This window comes from Electrophorus electricus, chromosome 11 (assembly GCF_013358815.1).
Source record: "Electrophorus electricus isolate fEleEle1 chromosome 11, fEleEle1.pri, whole genome shotgun sequence".
Taxonomy (NCBI): domain Eukaryota; kingdom Metazoa; phylum Chordata; class Actinopteri; order Gymnotiformes; family Gymnotidae; genus Electrophorus; species Electrophorus electricus.
The window spans coordinates 8,829,415-8,853,132 of record NC_049545.1 but is presented as its reverse complement, the minus strand read 5'-3'; the positions used below and the strand labels follow the sequence as shown (position 1 = coordinate 8,853,132).

Here is a 23,718-nt window from a genome sequence, read left to right as displayed (position 1 = left end):
GACAATGTCAGAACTTGATTCCTGTGTAAATCCTGACAACAGATTTTATTATTTATATATTTTACTCATTCTTAGTAACTTTTTAGTTATTGAATTCTTCATTCTCATACCTTATACTTTAGGATACATCTTAAGATGAGAGCCTAATGCAACCCCATTCTCAGGCTGCAGGAGACATACTGAAAAGAAACCTGAAACAGCTCACACACTTGCCCAGGCAGAAGATAAGTCAGCTCCAGGGCAAGGGGGAGTCCTGCCTTTTGACAAAAAGCTGTTTTGTAAATTGATCTGTCTTATCGAGTGTGAAGAATTTCAGTGGCACCTTTGTCAAACTACCGCTGGCCTCTCATCAGACTTCAGTATGCCAGACACCACTACATACTGTAGTCTCCATATCAAGCTGAATTCCAGAAATAAAATGCTAGAACCTCATGGACGCAGCCCTCTCCATCACATACCAGAATAAAAATCCAAAGAACAACATTACATTTAAGGCAAATGAACACATAATTTTGAGAATGGAATTGTGGGCAGATTCCATAGACCTAATCTTGTTTACATGTGCTTGTATTTGTGTTCATGTCTAGATAGTTTATTTGTAATTCCTTTTTACTCTAAAACTTAGGTTAATCTGTGACTGTCCTTGCAGTCAACTGTAGACTGTTGTAGGAAGCAGTGTTTGCTGACCTCTTGTGGTTGAATATTTGAACAAAGAAAACATACAAGGCATGGCATCCAGAGAGGAGGTGCGAGAACTGGTGAGCTGGTGTAAGGTCAACAACCTGTATCTGAATGTTGACAAGACACAAGAAATGGTTGTTGACTTCAGGAGAGCAAGGCGAGATCACTCCCCGCTTGCCATCAATGGCTCCTCAGTGGAGATTGTCAAGAACATCAAGTTCCTTGGTGTTCACATAGCAGAGAACCTCACCTGGACCCTGAACACCAGTTCCATCACCAAAAGAGCCCAGCAACGTCTTTACTTCCTTCGGAAGCTGAGGGAAGTCCATCTCCCATCATCCATCCTCACTATCTTCTACAGAGGTACCGTAGAGAGCATCCTGAGCAGCTGCATCATTACCTGGTTTGGGAACTGCACCGCCTTTGACCGCAAGACCCTCCAAAGAATCGTGAGAACAGCTAAGAAGTTAATTGGGGACTCGCTTCCCTCCATCACGAACATCTACATAACACGCTGCATCCGGAAAGCCACCTACATTGTGAAAGACCCCACACACCCCTCACATGAACTGTTCACCCTTTTGCCATCTGGAAGAAGGTACCGCAGCATCCAGTCCTGCACCTCCAGACTGTGCAACAGCTTCTTCCCAGAAGCCATTAGACTCCTGAACTCTGGCTAACTCCAATTCCAATTCAGATTCCAAAATGGGCACTTTTATACATGCTTATAGACAGTCACACACACACACACACACACACACACACACACAAACACACACACACACACACACACACCTGCTGAAGTCAAACCTCACACAAATAAACTATGCACTCCTGTTGCAGACTTGCACATTATCCTACTTGCTGCTAGAGTACTGTACTAAACCAGCACTGTACTCTGAATTGTTCTGGCTGCTACTGGTGACTGCTATGTTCAGGGTAGCATGTCACTGATTCCTATGCACAACTCGCTTTACATATGCCCAGTGTACTGGGCATATGTAAAGCGAGTTGTGCATAGGAATCAGTGACATGCTACCCTGAACATAGCAGTAATTGCACTGTCTACTCATTTTGTATTTGTCCTGTCCTGTATTTATTATTGTTTATTTAATGACATTTTTGCACTATATTGGACTGTTTGCACTTGTGCACTTGTAGCATGTCGTCTGTTGCACTGTTGTTTTGTGTTGCACCACGGTCATGGAGGAACATTGTCTCGTTTTTGTTGTGTACTTGTATATAGCTGAAATGACAATAAAATCTCTTTGAACTTGAACTTGAAATAAACGACCTTGTGAATATGAAGGGTCTTCCACTTCCTTTCTTTTCTCTTTTGTCTCCTTTTCCTTTCTTTTCCTTTCCTCTTCCCTGAGTCTGCAGGGCCATTCCATTCCTTTATGCCAGCTATTCTGAATGAGTCTATGTGAAGCATTCGTATTACATTACCATTATGTTATCTGCCTCACAGTGCATGGGAAGAATGGAATGAGTCTATATTATTTAATGACTTAATTTTTTATCATTATGGTTGGCCTGCTTGTGTTTATATCTCATAGCCTATGCTTCAAGATCAGCAACCCCCTAAGTTGTAATGTCTTGCACACATACTGTTAGAAGTGAACGTCTGACATTAACTCATGTTCTACAGTAAGAGATACGTTTAGAATTAGTTTGGTGTGCTACGCAAGTCCTGCAAAATTAGAACCACAACCAGCCTCATTGTGCACGAATGTAGCACAATTAAGCCGAAGATACAAACTTGATTCTGATGTGAGACATGTCCACACAAAAGGTGCTCAAGTAGAAGAGATGCGAATTAATATTTGTATCAGAGATAAAAGTGCGTGCTTGTTAACGTGACAATTTCATTATGGGTTGCATGTAATTTTTAACAGCGGTGAAATAATTTTTAAAAACCACATTGGTTTTACAATCTAGACGCTTGTCCGTTTATCTCGTTGCTTATTTTTTCTATATCGCGACTTGTTTTTCTGCATGTTCACTCCACAATCCCCGACTGACTCCATGTGCAAGGATTGTGCCCCATTACGTTTCCCACATGGATATTCAGTCGGCGCTGTGTAATTAAGGTTAAACGTTAATTTCTTTCTTTTTGCCCTAATGTTCATGGTTAAATTACCAGTTACCTACACCGTTGCCATTTTAATACGAATGGGTAAATATTAACTTATAGGGTTCAAACTGAGTCCCCGCATAGGTCTTTACTACTTGCCAACTTTGAAACGAATTGAACAATTCAACTTCTTTCGCTAAATAACTTTTACATCAGATATTGTACTTTGCTTCAGATTGTCTCAGGTAAAATGGCTGATAGACCACGTAACCCACCGTAACTCCTACTTGCAAATAAAGAATCCAGAAAGTTAAAGGTCGCTTTAAAATAAATTATAAGTTAAAATACCTGATTTGTAACTACGTTTATATAATTATATTGCGTTGTATGCAATAATACATAGCTACATAACACTGTATCATATGAGTAATAATGACTTCCCGTGCCAGAAACTTTCGCGGGAAACGTCGAGCAAGCAAGTTGCAGACTTTTATGTGATGGGGGAGTGCGGTAAAACTGAGAAAATCGAATGCACTACTTTATAGATCATATGCATGGTTTTACTTGTAGAATACCTAAGAAGGCTACAAAAGAAAAATGAATAATATTTAAAATATGTAAACAGAATTCCAATATAAAAAAAAACATTTTACATCATAAACCAAGGCCTAAATGTACCCCACACATAGTTAAGTTGGTTGCGTCCAAATTGGCGCGAAACTGAGAGTCTCAGTGTATTGCATTAGCTACATAGTTGCATGCCTGGCAGATGTTGGGCTCTAGTGACGTTTGTGTATAAACCATTTCTAAATTAGCTAGCTAGCATTTATTTGGGAGTTTTGTAAAGTATCTACAAGTGGCAAAACGTAAACTGGTTTCATTATAACGACTTGGTAATTCTCAATTTGGGATTCTTGTACTCTGTGTTGCTTGCTTGGATAAGTAGTGCGTGATAACAGATTCGCTAGAAATTGTAAGAGGTAAGTAGCATAGCTAGCTACCTAGATTTTCTTTGAGGTTTATTTTTAAACATTTTAGAAACTGACACATTTAGTTAATACCTACCTCGCTACATTCTCATAGGATATATATATATATATATATATATATATATATATATATATATATATATATATATATATATATATATACACACACACACACACAATTTTATTTTTGTTTTGTTTTGCGATTTTACTTCTAGCCTACATCCCTCGCAAGACGTAAGATGAGCGCGTAAGTAATCACAGACACTAACTAGCTTTACCTTACGCTACCTAACTAGCTAGCATTCTAGAACTTAAATCGTTTTTTTTTTAAACTTAGCCCATTGTTCATTGCGTCTGGCATTTGAATTAATCTTTCTCGCCCCACCCCTACGGTGGAGGGTAAGCCAGTTGTCATTGCTTTCAATGTATTTGTTTATTGTCCCGAACGAATTAGCGTTAAAGAAGAGGCACGCAGTGTCTCCCCCCAATGTCCAAAACCGAACGAATCCGAGGAACCAGAAGGAGCTTCAATGGAAGTGGATACTGCAGGTATGTGTTAAACCTCCTATTATGTTGAAGTGAGTACTATTTTTATATGCATTAGAGTAACGTGAAGTTGGCGGAGCTGATTTCCATATAAATGGTTGGCTAATCGTTTAATTCGTGTGTGCTGCCGTTGTAGTAAAATGTCAAGTTGAAGATGTGGTCATTACCAAGGAAATGGTAGAAGAAGAGAAAAATTTAATGGAAGTAGGGGAAAGAAAGGAAAGAGAAATGATGGAAGAGGTAATAATAGAACATTCACTACACCTTTATTTTTTCTTTAACTATTTGGCTTCCTAATTAAAATTGGCATTGTCATTTGTGTAATTCTGTGTTTTATTTGTAAACGTGAGCATGAACAGTATTCAGTATTGCTTTTTATATTCTAATGCATTTATGTTTCATCTTTTGCAGGCCAGGCAATCATGGGAAAAAGACACTCAAGAAATGAGATTTAAGCGGCTTCAGCACCTTTTGGAGAAGAGCAACATTTACTCCAAATTTCTCCTTACAAAAATGGAACAGCAGCAGGAGGTATGATTTCAGGCTACTTGGAGGCAGGGGACTGTCAATAAATTAAAGTTTTTCTGGATGTTGGGTTACTCTTAGAACAATTTATTCAGAATAGACCTTTTTGTATCTGTGTAGCTGTGAGGGTAATGTGAAAACCAAAGCAATACTTTAAAACCTCAGAAGGCAGTCCTCCCTCTATGTAATTTGATATATATCATGTGTCTAAGCTTCTTTGAGACCACTATACACAAGCAGTCTTCTATGTTTTTTTTGTTGTTGCAGTTTTTGTTTTGTAGTTTAAAAAAACAAAACATGAACCACGACATTAGCAATTCTGGTACATCCCCACCTCTTTAGTTTGTAACGTAATCATGAACATAATCTTTCTACATTCAAACTTTCAGCTATTTTTTTTTCTTGATAAATAACATTGTTTAATTAATGACTTAGGAAAAGCTAAAAAAAGAGACACAGGAAAAAAAAGCAGCCACTTTAAAACAGAAGGTAAGCTTCACAGCACCACTCCTCAGATAAAATGTTATGGTTTTGTGTTCTTGAATGGTCTGGAGTCTTTCTTGAACAATATATCATATCCGGAAGACTGTACATACCTAAAATACTATTATTTTACCTTGGATTTGTTTTTCATGTGTAAGGTTTTAAATATGCCATCATCCAGTAATTTTATTTGCACCTAATGTCTAACACAGTTTATCCATTAATTCCTTAGGGCAATGGCAAAAAGACAGAGAAAGGTAACGTATAGTTTTGTGGGTTTTGCATGTCCGTACATATGGATTGCTGTACTCAAAATTTAAAATTGGCACATTTATATAAACAAGTTTAGCTGCAAGTCAACAATTAGAAAACTGGGTATTTTGTTCACTCGTTTGTTTGCTTTTTTTAGTTGAGAGGAAAAAGCGAGAAAGAGAAGATTACAAAATTGCTGATGTCATGTCTAAAGAAGTGAGCACTTTTTCTGTATGATGCTTCACTATTCTGTAAGATGTAGTTACTGTATGAGTGCTTTCTTTGTTGAAATAGAAGTTGGTAAGCTCAGCTACAAGTTATCTATAAAGCCCACAGTTTACAAAACCTCCAAAATGACAAGGATTTTCTTTTTTTTTAATAGGAAATTTTGTCAAAAGCCAAAAGACAGAAAATGGAGGAGGTAACTGAAGTGCTTTTTTTCCCCATGGGGGAAAAATGTAAATGTAATAGGTTTGATTTTTAAATCCTGTAGATTCTCAAACTTGAAGGACTATAAAAACATGGAAACAAACTGAATGTTTACTTTTTACAACCAAATTTTAGATCTTAAAAATTCTTGTTCTCTTTGAAGGAGGCTCCTAGACAGAAGAAACTTGAGGCAGAGGACATTGAGAATTTAAGTGACTCAAACTCTGACATAAAAGGGCGGCTCTCGGAAGTTGTAAGGAATAATGCTAAGCAAATGCTGGACCCCAAAAGGAAAGTTAATGGACAGTCTGTACCTTTGCAGCAGCCTAAGCTCTTTACTGGGGGTGTGATGAGGTGGTACCAGGTGGAGGGCATTGAATGGCTTAGGGTAAGTAGACAGCAAGAGACAGATATGAACTGACAAAAGTCTTGATGATTTATGACAGAATGCAGTAAAATGTCTACAGACATCTGCCTGCAAAGAAAACAGAAAATGACATGACTACGGTTACATTACAGGCCACATCGTGCATATCTGATTTTTGGCTGAGATTAGATTTGCCTACTTTGACAATTCACATTAATACTGGCATAATTTATCTGTCTGTAATGTGAAAACATCTGTCCATGTGCATGCATATAGGCAAAAAGCCACATGAATTTCATTCTGAGCATTCATGTTCGTCATGTGGCCACAAATCCACATATGGACATAGGACCACATATGAAAGTGACTCATCTGATTTGCCCTAAAAAGTAAAATTTGTCACTTTAAGGCAAAAGAAAAAAATCTGATTTGAGTCACGTAGTCATTATGTATGAGGAAAGTTACTCATGCAAACTTTTGTCTTGCATGCCATTTCGTTATATAGATGCTATGGGAGAATGGTATTAATGGGATCCTGGCCGATGAGATGGGTCTGGGAAAGACCATACAGTGCATTGCTCATGTTGCCATGATGATTGAGAAGAAGGTCCTTGGACCATTTTTGGTTGTAGCTCCTCTTTCCACTCTACCCAACTGGATTAGTGAGTTTAAGCGCTTCACTCCAGAGGTGAGGTTACTGAAATAGATGATTTATTATTTATAGAATGTATAATGAAATTGATTGTGACTAATACAGTCTCTGTAATTTGTTGTATCACTTATCTGAAAATTGGTGCTACATGGCAAGACCTTGATTCCTTGTGTGTCTCTTAGGTTTCTGTAATGCTTTACCATGGCGCACAGAATGAGAGACACAACCTTGTCAAGCTGATTCGTAAGCCTCAGGGTTCCTTAAACATGTGCCCTGTCATGGTCACATCATTTGAAATAGCCATGATTGACAGGAAGTTTCTTCAGGTAAAACTCAATTCCTATATACCAGTAATTGATGATGTGGAATTGATGTATTGAGGTGCTGGTAACTGGAGAAATATCTAATTTAGTCTGTTTTAAGGAGTTGGTATGGTCTCTTCCGTTCTCTGTCCAGCGTTTCCAGTGGAAGTACCTGATTGTGGATGAAGGTCATCGGATAAAGAACTTGAACTGTCGATTGGTGCGAGAGCTGAAAATGCTGCCCACTGATAACAAGCTGCTTCTGACAGGAACTCCGCTGCAGAATAATCTTGCAGAACTCTGGTCTCTTCTTAATTTCCTACTCCCGGACGTCTTTGATGACTTAAAGAGGTATTTGTTCATGTGGATGAAATATCGTATGTGAGTTGGCTCAAGTACATTTTGATTTGATATACATAGTTTTTTCAATTTGGTTTTGCTGATTCTTGTTGCAGCTTTGAGTCTTGGTTTGACATCAGCACCATCAGTTCAGGTGCAGATACCATTGTGGCCAATGAGCGGGAAAAAAATATTCTGCATATGCTTCACCAGGTGACAGCACAGAAGGAAAATGGTTATGTTACCATTTTCTGCCAAAAATGCACCCATATATTTTGCCCATAGTTACATTTAAGATTTGTATTCTTTTGAATTTTGATCAAGATAAATATTTTACAGATTCTCACACCCTTTCTACTTAGACGACTGAAGTCAGATGTAACGTTGGAAGTTCCACCAAAGAAAGAGATTGTGGTGTATGCTCCTCTTACCCCTAAACAGGAGAGCTTTTACAGGGCTATTGTTGACAAAACCATTGCAAAGGTCCTGGGCCAAGAGAAGGTAAGGTCATTGTCTGTGGCTTATGTACAGTACTTATTTTGATTTCATCCTCATAAAAGGATTTTGTATTTTTGTTTGTTTGTGTTAAACAAGGACGACACTACACCAGCGCAGTTGTCCTCCACTGGGCGACCAAAACGTAGGTGTCGCAAGGTGGTGGACTACTGTGAAAAGAGTGATGATTCTCACTGTGACCTAGAGAAATACATTGAAAAACTTCAGAAGGAGATGGAGAGTCAGCAGGAGTCAGTACCAGTTGGTTTACAGTCCTGTCCAATTAAGTCAGTTTTATTTGTTTGGTTTAGAAGTCACACTGACTCTAAAATGTTTGTATCCTCAGCTTTGTCCCTGTGCTAGATGTTCAGATGCCTCTTGATGCCCAAATCAGTCTGAAGCTGCAGAATATACTGATGCTGTTGAAGCGATGCTGCAATCATGCTTACCTCATAGAGTATCCTCTAATCCCTGGCACTGCTGAGTTCAAGGTAAATTCAAGTTTACAACAGCTTTTCTTTCACAAAGTGAATAGGCAGGTTTCTTGAATAGATGAGACCTGTGGTTTGATAGACAAAGAGAAACATTACTCTTGATTTATGGGAAGATGTTGTTTCCCTTAAAGATTGACGAACAGCTGGTGAAGACATCAGGGAAATTTTTGATTCTGGACAGAATGCTTCCAGAACTAAAAAAGAGAGGACATAAGGTGAATATTTTCCATTTTAAACAACTTCTGTCTGCTAACCTTTAGTGAATGAGAAGTCATCTGTGTCTGGTATTCCTGTAGTGTATCATGACACTTTTTGTTTTGAGATATTGGTTGCACATATCTTCTGATTTGGTTTTCAGGTACTTATCTTCAGCCAAATGACTTCTATCTTGGACATTCTGATGGACTACTGTTATCTGAGAGGGTATCAGTACAGCCGACTGGATGGGAGTATGAAATACACAGAAAGGGATGAGAATGTATGTATTTTATTTATTTTATTTTTTTCCCCTTCATATGATTGGGGGGAAAAAACTTAACCTCATCAGTTTAGATTAAGCTGTTAAGTCCTTTCTGTATACTGCAGATGAAGAAATTCTCCTCAGATCCAGAGGTGTTCATCTTCCTCCTAAGCACACGAGCTGGTGGACTTGGAATCAATCTCACAGCTGCGGACACAGTCATCATATTTGACAGTGACTGGGTATGTATCTCAACTTCCGCTTGCCAAAAAGGTACATGTGATGGGCCAAACACAGGGTTTTGCAATTTTTTTTTTCTTAAAATTGTGAAATGGCAATAAAATGTTTCAGATTTTTATCCGATGTTTAAGATTTACTACATCCTTTACTTTAGAACCCTCAGGCAGACTTGCAAGCTCAGGATCGGTGTCACCGTATTGGCCAGACCAAGCCTGTGGTGGTGTACCGCCTCATCACAGCAAACACTGTTGATGAGAAGATCTTCGAGACAGCATCTGTCAAGCGCAAACTGGAGAAGATGGTCATTCATAAAAGTAGGTTTTACAAAGTAAACAATTCTGCACTTCAGTGTGTTGCCTAACATTGAGGTTTTGCCCACTAAAACGTGCTAGTGAGCATATTTTGTGCTTGAAGCATAAAAGGAGAATGACAAAAAAAGAAACAAACTTTGTAAACATTCTCAGATTGGCTTCTCAAGACCTTTTTATTCAGGTAAAAAGTGAGGAACTGAAAAATCTGTCAGATGTGTTGCTAACATTTGGGCACTGAAGGTATTTGTTTGCATACTTTTCTTCCTCCATAGCTTAGCACATCTAGAATGACATTTTTAAGGCTATATGTTAAAGCACAAACACCTGAAACGGTGCTTGCTCGTTAGTGTTCTAAGCTCCATACAAGGTTGATTTCTTCACCAAATACTCCATGAAACCTCAAATGTTGTAGTTGCCTCTGTAGTGTGAGTTTCTGTTTCTCAAAACTGTTTGGTCCACCCTTTTGGCCCCGTTATACTTATTGTAGCTGCATGTGCACCATGGCCCTTGCTACCATTTTAAATCTATTTATTTTTAAAGCATATGTCAGGTGGGTGTTTCCCTCCTCCCCTCCCTACAAATGGTTCCATTTGTTTATGTTGATGTCTCATCAGGCAAGTTTAAAGGTGGGAAAGCTGAACTCAAGCAGTCCAAGAGCTGTGTAGATGTGAATGAATTGAGGGACCTGCTTAAGTCCAGAGATTATGAGAGGTACTGCATTCAGGCTCACACTGCACTTGATAAGTATGCACCAACTTTGCATATTGTGTAATATAAGAGATGGTGAAAACTGATTCAATACAGACTAGACACACTCAGAAATATGGTAAATGTGATCTGTAATAGAAATATTTACAAATGCTCATATGTAGAAACACATCTAGTACTAGTAATAGTGTTTAGTACATCCTTACAGATGTTTTCGTATGAAATTTGCCCCCTTGGAAATATGAACGTATGCCCCCCCCCCCAGTGATGTCCAGTGCTCCATATGAGGTCACAGTAGTAAATGTTGAAAACCTAATATTTCAACCAGGACATGGTTGTTTTATGTCTACCATCATAATGTTATATAGGACATGTTTAATACTTAACTTGTTTCAGGGCCATAAAAAGCACTAAAGGAAAGGTCATCAGTGACACCGATCTGGAGATTTTGTTGGATCGCAGTGACCTATTTGGTAAGTAAAGCAGTGTCTGTTATATTAGAAAGGGCTTACAGGTTACCACTGGGCATATATATCTGTATTTTGTAGAGACTTTTGTAATTTATCTTTTTAATCTGTTATTCCTTTGTTCCTCAATTGTGTATACTTGTGTAAGTGATTTCTCATAAGTGCAGCATTGATGCTTTTATATGCATTTACAACATCTAAATTAACTCTGTTTCAGATCAAGCCAAAAAACGTGTTAAACAAGAGAAGGATGGTGTGTTTAAAGTGGTTGAGACTAAAGAAGATAACTCTGAGATCTGTCTGTTATGAGTGCTCAGAGGATGTTGATGCTGTTGTTTCTGGTGCCATTCAAGCAAACTGGTCTTGAACTGCTGTTTATTTGAAGTTCAGCTATAGGATGGTTTTTGTTAACAGCTGAGCTTATGTAAATCACTTCATTCTAAAGGTAGTGAAAGTAGAGCTCTAATGACTGACTTGCCAAGTCACTAATGTTTAGAAGTAGCTTTTTCCATGTGTGCTTGCCCCTGAGTACTTTGCTTGCAGGGTAGCTGCTGGTCTCAGTAATATCATTATTTTGGACCAACTCTTGCCATATGATGCTTCCCAAACCTGTGTAGCACACTGCAGATATTTGTTGTTCATATGTTACAAACTGACATCTTTCCAGTATGGATAAGTTGTTTTTGCTTTTTCATGTTTGTATAATGTCCAGGAAGGCCATGTGTCAACAGGTTTTATTGGGTAGTTTTAATGCACCTTACGTCCCCCCCATTTCATAGGACATGTTTAAAATAGAGAAATGTTGACAACTGTTCCTCTAATTATTTCCATCTTAGTTTGAAAGCACTTTGAACATGTCAGCCTGTATGGTTTTAATATATGGATTATGCTTTTTTTTTGGGGGGGGGGGTTCTTAAATAAAATGGCCTGCATTTAATCTGTTTGAGTTGTTAGCATTACACAAGGAGTTTAATCAAGATTACAGGCTGCCTTAATTGTATCAAATTGTTTTTAGGTAGGCATATTGAGTGATGAGTGGATTTATGAATCTTTGTGAAAGCTCTTAAACAACTACTTAGAAAAAGTGGGTAGGCTTCATTCTTCTTAAACAAGGACAAGTTTCTAATAAGCCAAGTCTGCTTATTATTTCAACTATAGCAATATCCATGTTTACATACACACATGTCCAAACCAGCTACTGTAACTAGGGTACAACTCCATTAACTAGGATTATAGCTAATATAGGTTAATAGTGTTAAGGAAATAATTTGCTGGAGAGTAAGTCTTTTCAAGCATAAGGTAAATATTTGTAGGTGGAAAATGTACTGGCATGACTACTTTCAGAAAGTTCAACTACATTCAAGAGTGCTCATGTTAAAAGGCCTCTCCAGTGTCATTTCATGAGTTACTGGAACATAAGCTGTAGACATGTCATATGTTACTTCTGAAGCAGAGGCCCAGTTTCTTTGACAACCCTTTTCTTCATCCTCTTGTTTTCTCCTTATTTGCTCTATCACTGGGGGGAAAAAGTCATTTGTAATGTTGCTGTATTAATATTTAAAAGACAATTTCTTCAGTTCCACTTTAATGTTAAATATCTTAACATTGTTTAATTGTGCTTACTGTTCATACTTGTAGTTGGGGCAACTGTCTTCTCTGCGTTGGGTGCCCTGTGGTGTTGAACTGATATTTTTGTTATGCACATGGGATCATCAGTCTGGTCCAGCTGCCTAAGCCTCTGTGTGATGCGATCACTGAGACTGAAGTAATCCTTCCGCAAATCTCCCATTTCGTTCAGAAGCAGATTTCTCTCCTGCTCCAGCAAACCCATGGCCTCCCTTAGTCTCTCACCTTCCTGTTTGCTAGCTTTCTCAGACTTTACCTTTTCTTTCCAAAGGTGTTCCAGCTCCTCTTTCAGCATGCATTTGTCTTTTTTCTGTTTAGAGACAACTTCATTTAAGGTCTTGCACTCAGTTTTCATACTTTCAAACTGTCCTATACAGGCCTTTTGTTGCTCCTTTAGATGAAGTATCTCCACTTTATGTCTGCTATTAATAAGTTTGAATTCTTTTTTCATGGATTCCAATTGCAGATAAACTGATTCTGTTTTTATTTTACTCTCATCCAATTCTTCATACAATTGTTTAAGTGCCTTTTGTGAGTCCTGTAGTTTTTTTTCAGCCCTCCTCTTTTCTAGTTCTTTGGATTGTACTGCTTGAACGAGTTTTTTGTTCTCCACTTGAGTCTTATACAGTTGTTCACTAAGGCTACCATATTCAGCTTTCAGGGCTGATCTCTCTTCAGCAGAATTGATCATTTTAATGCACTGCTTGTGCTCCTCTTCCATTGCCTGTATTTTTTTCCTGCATGCAGAGAGCTCTCTCAGTATGTTATCCTTCTGTTCTTCCAGGAGAGTCCGATTCATTAATAGCTCTTCAGTCTTCTGTTGCATCTTTTTAAATGTTTTTTGATATCTTTTTTTCTTAGTATGCTGCTCTAGAAGTTGCTCCTTGAACGTATTGGCATGTCTTTGGAGTCGTTCATATTTTTCCAGCAGAGCTTTGAGCTGCTTGACAAATCTTTCATTGTTGCTTTTGGCTATGGAGATTTCCACCCTCATATCCTCACAAACACTGTTAAATCTCTCAATAACCTCAAGATTCTTTTGTTCCTCCTGTTTTAGTTTTTCTGCCATGATGTGGGACTTTGCTTCCTTTAGCTCCCACATCTCTTTTACATCCTTTAACTCCTGATAAAACATCAGCAGCAAGTGAATATGTTGATTTTCCAAATCTTTTTGTTGCAACTTTTCATTCAAGGCCTTAGAAATATCAGCCTGCTTTCCTTTAACAGGCAGACTCTGATCACCTCCCTCTTTTTCTTTCTCCTTTGATTTCTTGCTCAAAGTAACCTGTGGAGAATGTTCAATTAATGTTGCATTAATGTTCAAATGAACAGCATCCAACTCAAAGTTTTCCAGCTCTGGTATTTTGCCAGGGCTTGCATGCATTGATCTTCCTGCCTTGGTCTCCTCAGTATCCATTCCAACTCTGACTTCGTTCAGTTGCATTCTGGTTAAAACATCTTCATACATACTGTTATTTTGGGGGCAAAGCCACATTCTTTTGTGCACAGAAAAGGCTTGTTTAGTGTAAAATCTCAAGTTATTTCTAGGAATGTCAGAGTCCTTGTTGCCTTCATAAACTAATCTACAATGTTCTGTTGTCTTTGAGGAATCAGTTGGCATTTTACAATTTCCATCTGCTGTTTTCTTAGGTCCTTTCAAAACTCATTTATTAGCAAAATTGTTCATTTTCATTACTCAGAACAAGCTGTAATTAGAAAATTGAGAAAATGAAATTAGTGTAAAATTAATCAGGACAATAGCCTACAGATATGGAGTGCTGCTGACTTTAGCCCTTAGCTTAGCCTGGGTACCAAAGGAATCTCAGCAGAGCAGAGTCTTACTTTATGCTGGAACATGTTCAACATATACATAACTTTCCAGCAAAGGATTACAATTGAACTCAAATGATATGCAAGTAAACTTCACAGCTCTTACCTTTTCAGACTTGCACCAGTTGCAACGTCCAAACAAGACTAACGATAGGCTACTGCATGACTCAAACCCCATTGTTTTAAAGTGCCCATCACCATAGAAACATGACCATAGCTGTGCAACCTTAGGAGCTAAAAGGATTATATTTTAATTCAACAGCAGCCTTCTGGTCTTTACTACTAAATACCCTCAACAGTAACAAAGTTTGTTTTAAAAAAACCAAAAAAAAAAGCTCAATGATCAAACATTGTAAATATCAACAAAGTGTTTGTTCAAATTACAACAAAACTGAATTCCTCACCCCCATCAGTGGCTAAAAGTTAGCAGTGCAGTATTTCAAACAATTTCATCACGGTGTAAAACCATGGTGTTTAATGGCAGTCTACTGTGGAACCATCTCAGTATGAACAGAAAACAAGCTAAAGAATGCAAAGATTGATTTAGTGCATAGAGCAATGACTGAAAATGAAATTCCCAAAAGGAACTATTAAACCAGCAAAACACTTTTAATTATTTAAAAAATAATTTAGGATGCATGCATAAAATGTATGCAAAGCAAGTAATTTCAAACACACCCCTCATCATACAGCTACACACAAAGTGACCAATTCAGGCAGGTTTTAGGCAAGTACAGTAACTTAACAGCAATGTTCAATTCAAAATGAATAAAGAAGAATCTAATTAATTATTCAAGTGAACCAAGCATGCACCCATGATGTAACAATTCTATTTATATATTCATATACTTCCTTTAGGTTTTAATACAGCCTGACATCTTTTAGATTTACAAACACCTTAACCTCCGTACAGGTACTACCCCCTCTAAAGAGGAGGGAGGGAGGGAAGAAAAAAACCACAAAAAAAAACAAAAACAAACACCCACCCAACAAAAACAGGTCTGAGAGTAGGCAGTGTTGAAACCTGACATCAGCAGAGAAAAAATATCCTTTAAAAAAAACCCCACCACAATATTAAGAATTGAATCGAACAAATTTATCCTGGGACTAATAGGCTTAAAACCAGTAAAAGGGTGCATTTCCATGACTAACTGCTTAGCCCACAACATGCATGCATGTACAAGTTTTAATTTAATCTGAATTCACAAGGGTGAGTTCTTTTCTACATTGTAGTGATTGAGATGTCAAGGGCAATGTTGAGTTGTAAACTTTGGTTTAAATGTTTCAGCCTAAGGAGAGTTCACAATAAAACTGCATAAAACCATGGGGAACACCTTGTCAGGTGGTCTTCAACTTCGTAGTGTGCGTCACCTGTTCTGAGAGACTGGCTCTTATGGAGTTAACTACAGTCTGACGGATATTCTCCTCCATGTATTGCTCAGTCATTGGCTTTAGCACCTAAAGAAAATTAAAGATAAGAACAGAGGAAAAAATGGTATACATAGCCACCACAAGAAGAAAAAAAACAACAGAATTATAGGGGGGCACTACAACTAAATGAGCAGACAAAATGAGGGAGGTTGAAGTCACACCAAGCGCAGCCTTGAGAAATTGTACTCTTGAAACTACCAGCAGAGCACATTGGATACAGAACCTGTAAGAGGCTGAGGACCATCAGTACAGGAAGAAAAATGATAAGCTCATGGTAGTAGGGGAAGGAGGCCTGAGGGGCCCTCACCTTTGACAAGCCTCTGCAGAAAGGAAAGATGATAAATATGCCAGTGGAGGTTGTGACCTACCATAAGGGGTGGGGACTAGAGAATATGATCTGAGCACATCACTGAGCTGTCTAAAAAGGTACATCAAGACAGCCCTATACCCCCCCTGCCCCATATCAAATGACTCGTCCCTTGATGTTTAGCCAGTAAAGACGGTGGCTGGCCTAGAAGAGGCATTTGGACCAACTTGCTGTCAGTGACCCTCTTATGAAGAAACACACATGCATTAGGTGCCTGTGTGCATCTCTGCTAGCTGGGTATACATGCAAGCAGTACACGTGGAGTTAGCAGTAAAACAGCACATGCATACATACATAACCTTGCTGCCTATGCAGAGTGATCATTGTTCTCCCATTAATCACAATTAACTAAGCAGTTATCTTGATCCAAGAATGATTATTTTCCCTAAAATGTTAGCTATTGCCTTTGTTGGAGGTTAACATTCCAACTTGTTGGTTTGTAATGTGGGATATTTGTTAATTGTACATCATAGCTTGTAGTCACCTTTGTTTCAGTGTGGGAACTAAATATTAAGAGCCATAAGAAAGCACCACCCACCTGCTCCCACAGGGCTTCTGCTGTGAGGTCTATTGCCACACCCACTTCTCGATATTCCCCAGAGTATCTGACGTAGGCCCACGCACATAGTGACATCAGTGACACCCCCATCACAAGGCTGGCCAGAGCTGCGATTGCTGACAAGCCAATGAAGCCTGTTACTGTAGAGACTATGTAGGCGAAAAACATAACTGCAAACAGTGTGGCAGGAGTTCTCGCCGCATAAAAAATGTTTTTGCTTTCATTGTGTTTAACAAAGCTTGAGTAAACTTCATCAAGTTCAGACTCCAGCTGTTCTTGATAGCGCTGGCTGAACTCTGCTCCTCCCATTTTCTTAACAGAACGGAATTTCTGCACAGAGGTTTGCTTCAGGTCCTCATGATGGCGCTGGAGGTCTATTGGTGCAAGGTATGGCTGGTCTCCACCACATATCTATGAGAAACACATCAAAGGCAGAGAAAACATTTAAATTAACTTAAATTTCACTGGTAGGAGAACCCACATCAAGTCTCAAATGCAGCCACATGATTTAAGTTATCTAGGCCAAATTAAAATTTATTTTAGTGTTATGGCCTCAAGTTATTTTCAGTTATCTAGGTTAACTCAGAATTTTACACTTCAGCTATATTAGGAGAGGCCTCAAGCCACTCATTAGTTCACTTTCACTAAATAGATAAATGAATGAATAAATAAATTCTTAAGATCACAGAAGTGTAACATAGTACTATTTTTATGACTATAAATAATCCCCCTATGTAAAGATTCAGCAGAAAAGCATCAATAGTACCTGCTCCATGGAGCGGCTATATGTGTCCTTCGCCCCAGCCACAGCTGTCAGGTTGTTGGCTTCAGCCGTTGCCTTGACAAACAGCGGTACAGTGAGCAAAGGAAACTTGAAGGGCTGCTGAAACATCTTCCCTTGATGTTTGACTGCAGGACAGCCTAGTAGAGTTTGGCCTAGAGGAGGCACTCTAACATAGTATAGTATAACAACATACTCATACTATACTAACACTCTTTGTAGAAAGACACACACACGGTGCCTTCATGCACCTCTGTAGTAGCAAGCTGGGTATGCAGTGGTACACACAGATTGACCAATAAAGATATTTTAAGATTGGTCAATATTCTAACTCGCTGGTTTGTAATGTGGGATGTTAATTGTACTGAGATGTTAACTGCGTTCAGGAGATCAGGAACGCATACCTGCAACATGGATTTGGGATGAGGAAGCTCATCACCTTGGTAGATTTTGATGTAGGCCTGTATACAGGGCATATATCAGGTATTCAACTTCAAAAATGCATTTATAAAAATATACACAACATTGAGTTATTTATAGTCCCTGAAGCACACCAAAGTCTCATCAATGCATTAGAGAACTAAACATATTACCATGTTTGTAAAAGTAAACAAAATAAAATGCTACTTACAGATTTTAAAAAAAATCCTTACCTTGAAATATTCCAGCAGGTCTCTGCATGTGACCTTGGCCCCATTGATATCTTTCTCCACCAGGTTTTCTGGGGCCAGAAGTAGGGGTACCAGGTTCTGTAGCTCCTTCTTGAACTCATCATCAATGTCTACAGAAAGCACTACAAGATTAGAGGACTATTTTATGTGCTTGCACATGCATGCTTGATTATGAGAATGCTCCAACCTTTCAGTCGGCCATCAAAGTGGGGATTAGTTGCAACCTTCAGGCCTGGGTGAGGCAACAAAAAGCAGCCAATACTGGAGAAGCAAGAGTGAATGTGCTTCCTCACATTCTGCAGCTCCTCATGCTGGTTCTGCTTCACCTAAAACATACAATTATCCAAAACATTTTTACACTCAATTCAGACCATCAGACTTAAACACAAGTCTCTATGTCTTACCTGAAGCCTGTGCTCCAAAAAGCGATTACCTCCAGCAAGTCCATACTTGTGTTCATAAGGGTAACACCAGTCTCTGATCAGAAACAACAGTTTCTGGAAAGAGGAAAAAACACTACATGAGAAACATGAGAGCCTTATATGGCTGCTGATCACAAGCACAAATATCAACAAATTATTAAACAGAGTTACTTATTACCTGAAATGGTTTTTCATAGACTTCCTCTATTGCTAGACGGCCATATTCTGTAAAAAGCTAAACAGAAAGGTTACACTGAACCTTTGGATGGCTCTACACAAATATCACCATCACACACACAGAAAATAACTTTATAAATCATCACTATGCGATGTACAGAAAAGCAAGACTGGTCAACCCTAACCAGTTGAACAATAGCATAGTATGTAGTACTCCATTGCATCTGAAATTAAAAGTATGAGTTAAAGGGAAAAAGGTCAACTTTAATTGGATTAAATTTACTAGCTCACAGAAACATCTCTTTTTATGCCTTGTTCTATTTCAGGGAAGATGATTCTGGACAAAAATACTATATTCTGATTGAACGGTTACACATTGCAATATGGCCTACAATATTGACACACCAAAGAACCACTGATTTGATATGTTTAAAAACTGTCCTATATTATTCTGAGTGACACGATTTATGTTGTTGGATCATGTAAATGCTGTGATAGAATACCCTTCTGGCATGTCTGATTTATCATAATGCTTGCAAGTTGTTAGATGGATTATTTTCCATATATTGCAGCCTTCAATGATAAGCATTTCTAAGGCAATAGCAGTATTGCTAACTAACACATTAAGAGAGCCAGAATTCTCTGGTGAACATAGCAATAGCAAACACCCTGACTACAAGAATGTATGACGATACTTTATAATAATGAAGAAAAAAACAAAAACAAAACATGATGCAGTTGACTCACTGATAACAAGACTGAAAAAAATAGGTCAGTCATTGACATGTTAGTTTGTCGACTGTCTATGGTCCACTGAAAATGTCAGAACCATGAAAATGTAAATCTTTTAATTAAAGTTGACCTTTTACGCTTTAACCCCATAGCAACTGTCATTTCAAATGAAGTTTTCTGGCATGCAGAAAAGTTGCTTTAAGATTTGTGCTTATTAATATCTTCCCATTATGAATAAGAATGAATGTCAGGTTTTCATAAGATAAGAAACAACATATACCTGGAGATGCTGCAGATCATCTTCTTGAATATTCTGTGAAAGATTATAAACCTAGAACAAACATAAGGAACATGTGGTAGGCATGTAAATACAGAACACACAGGACAATTGTGTCCTTCTTTGCACATCATTAACACACCTGGATAGAGCTGATCATAGTGCTGAGGGCAAAAACAGTAGCACAGTCTTTAATGGTGGACTGACTGTCAAAGGCTCCCTGAGTGTCAATCAAAAGGACAGCAACCTGAGAACAAATTGTGATTAGGCATTGAGTAGCTTTTAGGACAATCGTGTGGTGACATAGGGGATGAGTAAATGGTAAGCACCTCACCTTACTGCCATCTTCCTTTTCTACTACAAACACTTCACTCCAGGCCTGGATTCCTGTTGTCTCTCTCTCACAACCCCCCCTCCAAGAGAAACCTGTGAGTGGCTCATCATTTCCTCCCATCCATGACTCAGATGACTACAGAAGGGGGATGAGAACGAGACAGCAGCAGAGCATGCTTATGACGGCCTCAGTTTCCCTGAAGTGCAAAACCAGTCAGGCCAGTTAATTATCTCTCAGTCGTTATGTGTCAGTGATGAGGACTGCACAGTGAGCATGGTGGCAACACTTGGGCACGTGCAGAGTGAGAGCTTGTGTAATGGCGCACCTGACTGTACATGTAGCGCAACATGAAGTCCAGTAGGAAAGATTTGCCTTTGCGAAAAGCTCCGGCAACAGAGAGCACAACCACGTTGAGATCCTTGAGTTGCTCTTGCATTAGAATCTTCTCCAGTGCAACAGCATTTAACTCGAACATATGGTCATCCTGGTCAGCAAGCACAATTTGTATTGGCTGAGCCCCATGAGTGACTGGCTCTTCCTCCTCAGGCTCAAGCTTTTCCTCCATGGCACATGGAGCCACTCTATTTGTATTAGTGCTCAACTCTTCCATTGCATTCAACTCCTGAAATGGATGACACCGGGGCACCTCCTCCACCCCAATCACATCTGAGTAAAATACAAATTATAAATAAGACTTGCATAACCAAATTCACATGAGAAACCAGCATGTTACAATGTTGCTGGTGATAAAGAACCATATTAATCTTAACAAAAGACCAAAATCCCTACAATGTACTAGTAATATAAGAGGACAATAAAAATAACTATGCATCTATCTATATCTTTCCATCCATCTACCTATCTAAAACTAAAAGGCATTTTAGTTTGATAAGTGTAGGATGTTATTGCCTTTAATTGGCGATTCTTAAGATTTTAAGATCCACAGTAAGACATGGATCACCGTGAATTTGTTCTTTCTTCATCACTTTATAGCACTTCACACTCGGTCATTTTCTATTTCAGGCGCGCGGATTCTGGCGCTAAGCCCGTGTTTATTCGTGATCTGCAATGAACTTGGATTCGTTCAGGCGCGCAGTTAAAATTTGCCCTTTTTTCCTCAAGAAGAAACGACACAGACGCTGAGTGCATGTCTCTTTAAGCGCAAAACCAGTTCAACACAGCATGTCTGGACTGCTTTTAAGGGTCAGTCCAAAGCGCACAAGCGCTGCACCAAGGACACGGGGAAAGTAGAAAGTGTTAGCCAACTTGCCATGCTAGCTACCCTAGCCATTTATTGTCAGAAAACCAGGGCGTTCGAATAAAATAAATAAATTTTTTTTTTTTTTTTACCAGGTTTCTAAACTGAATCGTAAAGAAATGTTTAATGTGTCTCTTGTTTTAAACATAAAAGTTACTCAGAATTAGCCAGACGTGCTCAGGATTACAGGCAGACACCCAGGCTGCTCCGAAATAATTTACCATCTGAAAGTGCCCCGTCTTATTTGGCTTTAAACATTGTAGCTAAACACCAAGCTTAAATAAACAAATTTGTTTGTTTTCTTGGAAAATAGAATTACCAAAAAGATCAAATAAATCGCTCATATTCGAGCTGGGTTAAACGCTGTAATGTCCGCGCACACAGACACCTCAGAGTTAACGCTAACTAGCGTTAGATCATTTTAAGCAGCCAGTTGGTTCCCATCTCAATTTCAGCCTGTTATGAAACTTTAACAACAATAATACCTGCTGCAATGGTTTTGAATGCAACTTCTCACGACGCTGGAACTGACAAGATTTAATGTGATAAAAGAAGGTAAACCAGGAGTTAGCGAAAATATTTTTGACTGCAGTTATGGTTTGCAAACTAATCTTACATTAGGCGGTTAAGAATAGATTCAAAATAAACAGTACACATTGCTATTTACTCACCATACACATGCGAATAACTGAATACAAAAACTCGTTAAATCGTTAGCTGGTAATACGATGTAAATACAAAAGGCTGGAAACAGACCCGAGAGATTCCCGCTAACCTAGGTAGCCAGCTAACGTTATCTAGTTATTTCTCTTAAGCAAACTTCCTTTTGAAGGCATAAAATCACCACACGCTGAAAGTCAACCAACAGCTGTCCCAGGCTTTCGTGAGCTTTGTGCCACTGCAGGGCAGTTGATCATGGATCAACAGTCTTGTCAGGTAACGTTAGCTCGCCAGCTAGCGATAACTTGGTACAAACTTCCGTCAAGCCAGGCATAAGTGAATAAAACAATCTGATAAATGAGTTAACGATCAGATAACTAGTTGGATACTTTGATTCACAAAGTTTCGCGTTACAAGAAAATGATAACTCAAATGAACACTGCACCATATTACGTTGAAATAGCCAATTTACTTATATTACGCTGTTACTACCTTCGCAAATACTGTTTATGTGATTTGTGTCCGAAAAATTCCGATTTCTCCGTCGACTGTACTCCGCCATCTTGTTCGGTTTAAGTAACCAACATGACGTTGCATTCAATTTCCCTCTTAACTTTATCAAGTTCAGGCTACGCCAGAAGGCGGGTTCGAGGTTTATCCATGGTCCTAGTGCTTGCCAGTCTACTTCAAAATAAATCGAACGCACATACAATGGATAGTGACTCTGCCCAATCAAGTAACTCTTCGACTTGTAGGTTTTTCATTCGTATGTATTTCGCTTAACTGAAAAAATACAAGAAACACAAAAAAGGATATAAGAAGATTATCATGTGACGGACAATATTAGTTAACCATGTGCCTTGATTGGAGTATTAGGTCGACTGCTGCATAGAGAAACTGCTGCACAGCGAAGATGGAGCACTCATAGAAATAGGTTACAGAAGCTAAAAGAAGAATCCTCAGAGACATTGCAGTCTGGGGCTCTGCATTTGAAGGTCCATACATCTACACATCTTTAAACAGGTCAAACACTTAAAATGGCAATTCCAAATATAATGTATATATTTGTGTAACATTTACTCCACAAGCTCAATATGACTAAACGTTACAATTTGCTTAACAGTTTTGTATAGACATGTAGCTGATTATTACAAATGCACACGCAGTAACAGAGTTATGCAATTTGCGTTTTAGAATAATCTAAGTTTGGAGCTCATGTCCACCATTTACATCATCCAAGTTCCATGCTGAAATCATCCCTTCCCTTAAACAACATAGTAATAAATGTAAATGTAATACAATTACTTAATACAATATGTACATAAACAATTTAATAAAATTACAGAATAAATAAAATTACAGAATAAATAAGTTTATAGTTCACCACATCGAGTCTTATATTTCTCTTCATTTGTTTATTTTACATGTGTTAAAATGATTTAAGACAATCATGTTATTAAATGCTCCAAAGAGATACTTATATGACAAAGGATAAAAGAAATAAAAACAAACAAATTAGATACCCGAAATTTTATGAGACAAAAATCTTATTTTGCATACTAAATAAATTATCAGTGAGGGGAAAAACCCCACTTTTTATTAATTTATTAACAGTTATAAGCATTTTTCAAAGAAATGAGAGGTTTCTTTGAGGCCAGTTACTGAACATAAGGTTCGTTTTTGAAGTTTGGGTGAGCAGGCTGGGTTAGTCATACTGTCCAATTCTAAAAGTCCCAGCTGACCTGAACGGAATAACTCAAACGAAACCCACCATGT

At 38.4% G+C, this 23,718-nt stretch overlaps 3 protein-coding genes across 4 annotated transcripts; 1 reads left to right on the top strand and 2 right to left on the bottom strand.

Annotated features, from left to right (window-relative positions):
- The first annotated feature begins 3,517 nt into the window (after window positions 1–3,517).
- On the top strand, window positions 3,518–11,952 carry hells (helicase, lymphoid specific). The gene is made up of 24 exons (XM_027026856.2): window positions 3,518–3,738; window positions 3,963–3,994; window positions 4,202–4,296; window positions 4,430–4,533; window positions 4,705–4,824; window positions 5,254–5,307; window positions 5,534–5,558; window positions 5,711–5,769; window positions 5,936–5,974; window positions 6,146–6,370; window positions 6,855–7,037; window positions 7,184–7,327; window positions 7,458–7,654; window positions 7,759–7,855; window positions 7,982–8,143; window positions 8,237–8,388; window positions 8,484–8,628; window positions 8,763–8,846; window positions 8,990–9,109; window positions 9,217–9,333; window positions 9,486–9,645; window positions 10,257–10,353; window positions 10,747–10,823; window positions 11,035–11,952. Exons 2-24 carry the CDS (start codon window positions 3,987–3,989, stop codon window positions 11,124–11,126), a joined length of 2,556 nt encoding a protein of 851 aa, XP_026882657.2. The 5' UTR covers window positions 3,518–3,738; window positions 3,963–3,986; the 3' UTR covers window positions 11,127–11,952.
- A 122-nt stretch (window positions 11,953–12,074) lies between these two features.
- Window positions 12,075–14,411, bottom strand: si:ch211-250c4.5 (coiled-coil domain-containing protein 110). Its single transcript, XM_035531479.1, has 2 exons — window positions 12,441–14,411; window positions 12,075–12,333 (listed from the first exon to the last, which is right to left on the bottom strand). The coding sequence occupies exons 1-2, from the start codon at window positions 14,062–14,064 to the stop codon at window positions 12,167–12,169; spliced, it is 1,791 nt and encodes a 596-aa protein (XP_035387372.1). The 5' UTR covers window positions 14,065–14,411; the 3' UTR covers window positions 12,075–12,166.
- Window positions 14,412–14,863: 452 nt separating this feature from the next.
- atl2 (atlastin GTPase 2) lies at window positions 14,864–22,543 on the bottom strand. Of its 2 annotated transcripts, XM_027021480.2 has the most exons (13): window positions 22,435–22,543; window positions 20,350–20,690; window positions 20,025–20,159; window positions 19,833–19,937; window positions 19,694–19,744; window positions 18,683–18,739; window positions 18,487–18,579; window positions 18,270–18,408; window positions 18,065–18,192; window positions 17,816–17,872; window positions 17,397–17,468; window positions 16,610–17,041; window positions 14,864–15,731 (listed from the first exon to the last, which is right to left on the bottom strand). In XM_027021480.2, exons 1-13 carry the CDS (start codon window positions 22,502–22,504, stop codon window positions 15,612–15,614), a joined length of 1,800 nt encoding a protein of 599 aa, XP_026877281.2. In that variant the 5' UTR covers window positions 22,505–22,543; the 3' UTR covers window positions 14,864–15,611. The 2 variants fall into 2 exon arrangements, with proteins under 2 accessions (XP_026877281.2, XP_026877367.2); XM_027021566.2 differs by lacking the exon at window positions 22,435–22,543 and having other exon boundaries at window positions 20,025–20,220; window positions 20,350–20,441.
- Between the last annotated feature and the right edge of the window lie 1,175 nt (window positions 22,544–23,718).

Excerpts from the sequence above, each read along its gene's own strand:
- hells (XM_027026856.2), top strand. Across the intron at positions 4,297-4,429 it reads AATGGAAGTGGATACTGCAG|TAAAATGTCAAGTTGAAGAT; the intron begins GTATGTGTTAAA and ends CTGCCGTTGTAG. Across the intron at positions 6,371-6,854 it reads AGGGCATTGAATGGCTTAGG|ATGCTATGGGAGAATGGTAT; the intron begins GTAAGTAGACAG and ends TTCGTTATATAG.
- si:ch211-250c4.5 (XM_035531479.1), bottom strand. The coding sequence starts at position 14,064 with ATGCCAACTGATTCCTCAAAGACAACAGAACATTGTAGATTAGTTTAT. Across the intron at positions 12,334-12,440 it reads CCCAACTACAAGTATGAACA|TGATAGAGCAAATAAGGAGA; the intron begins GTAAGCACAATT and ends TTTTCCCCCCAG.
- atl2 (XM_027021480.2), bottom strand. The coding sequence starts at position 22,504 with ATGGCGGAGTACAGTCGACGGAGAAATCGGAATTTTTCGGACACAAAT. Across the intron at positions 19,938-20,024 it reads AAAAGGAAGATGGCAGTAAG|GTTGCTGTCCTTTTGATTGA; the intron begins GTGAGGTGCTTA and ends ATTTGTTCTCAG. Across the intron at positions 18,740-19,693 it reads ATGATCTGCAGCATCTCCAG|CTTTTTACAGAATATGGCCG; the intron begins GTATATGTTGTT and ends CTTTCTGTTTAG.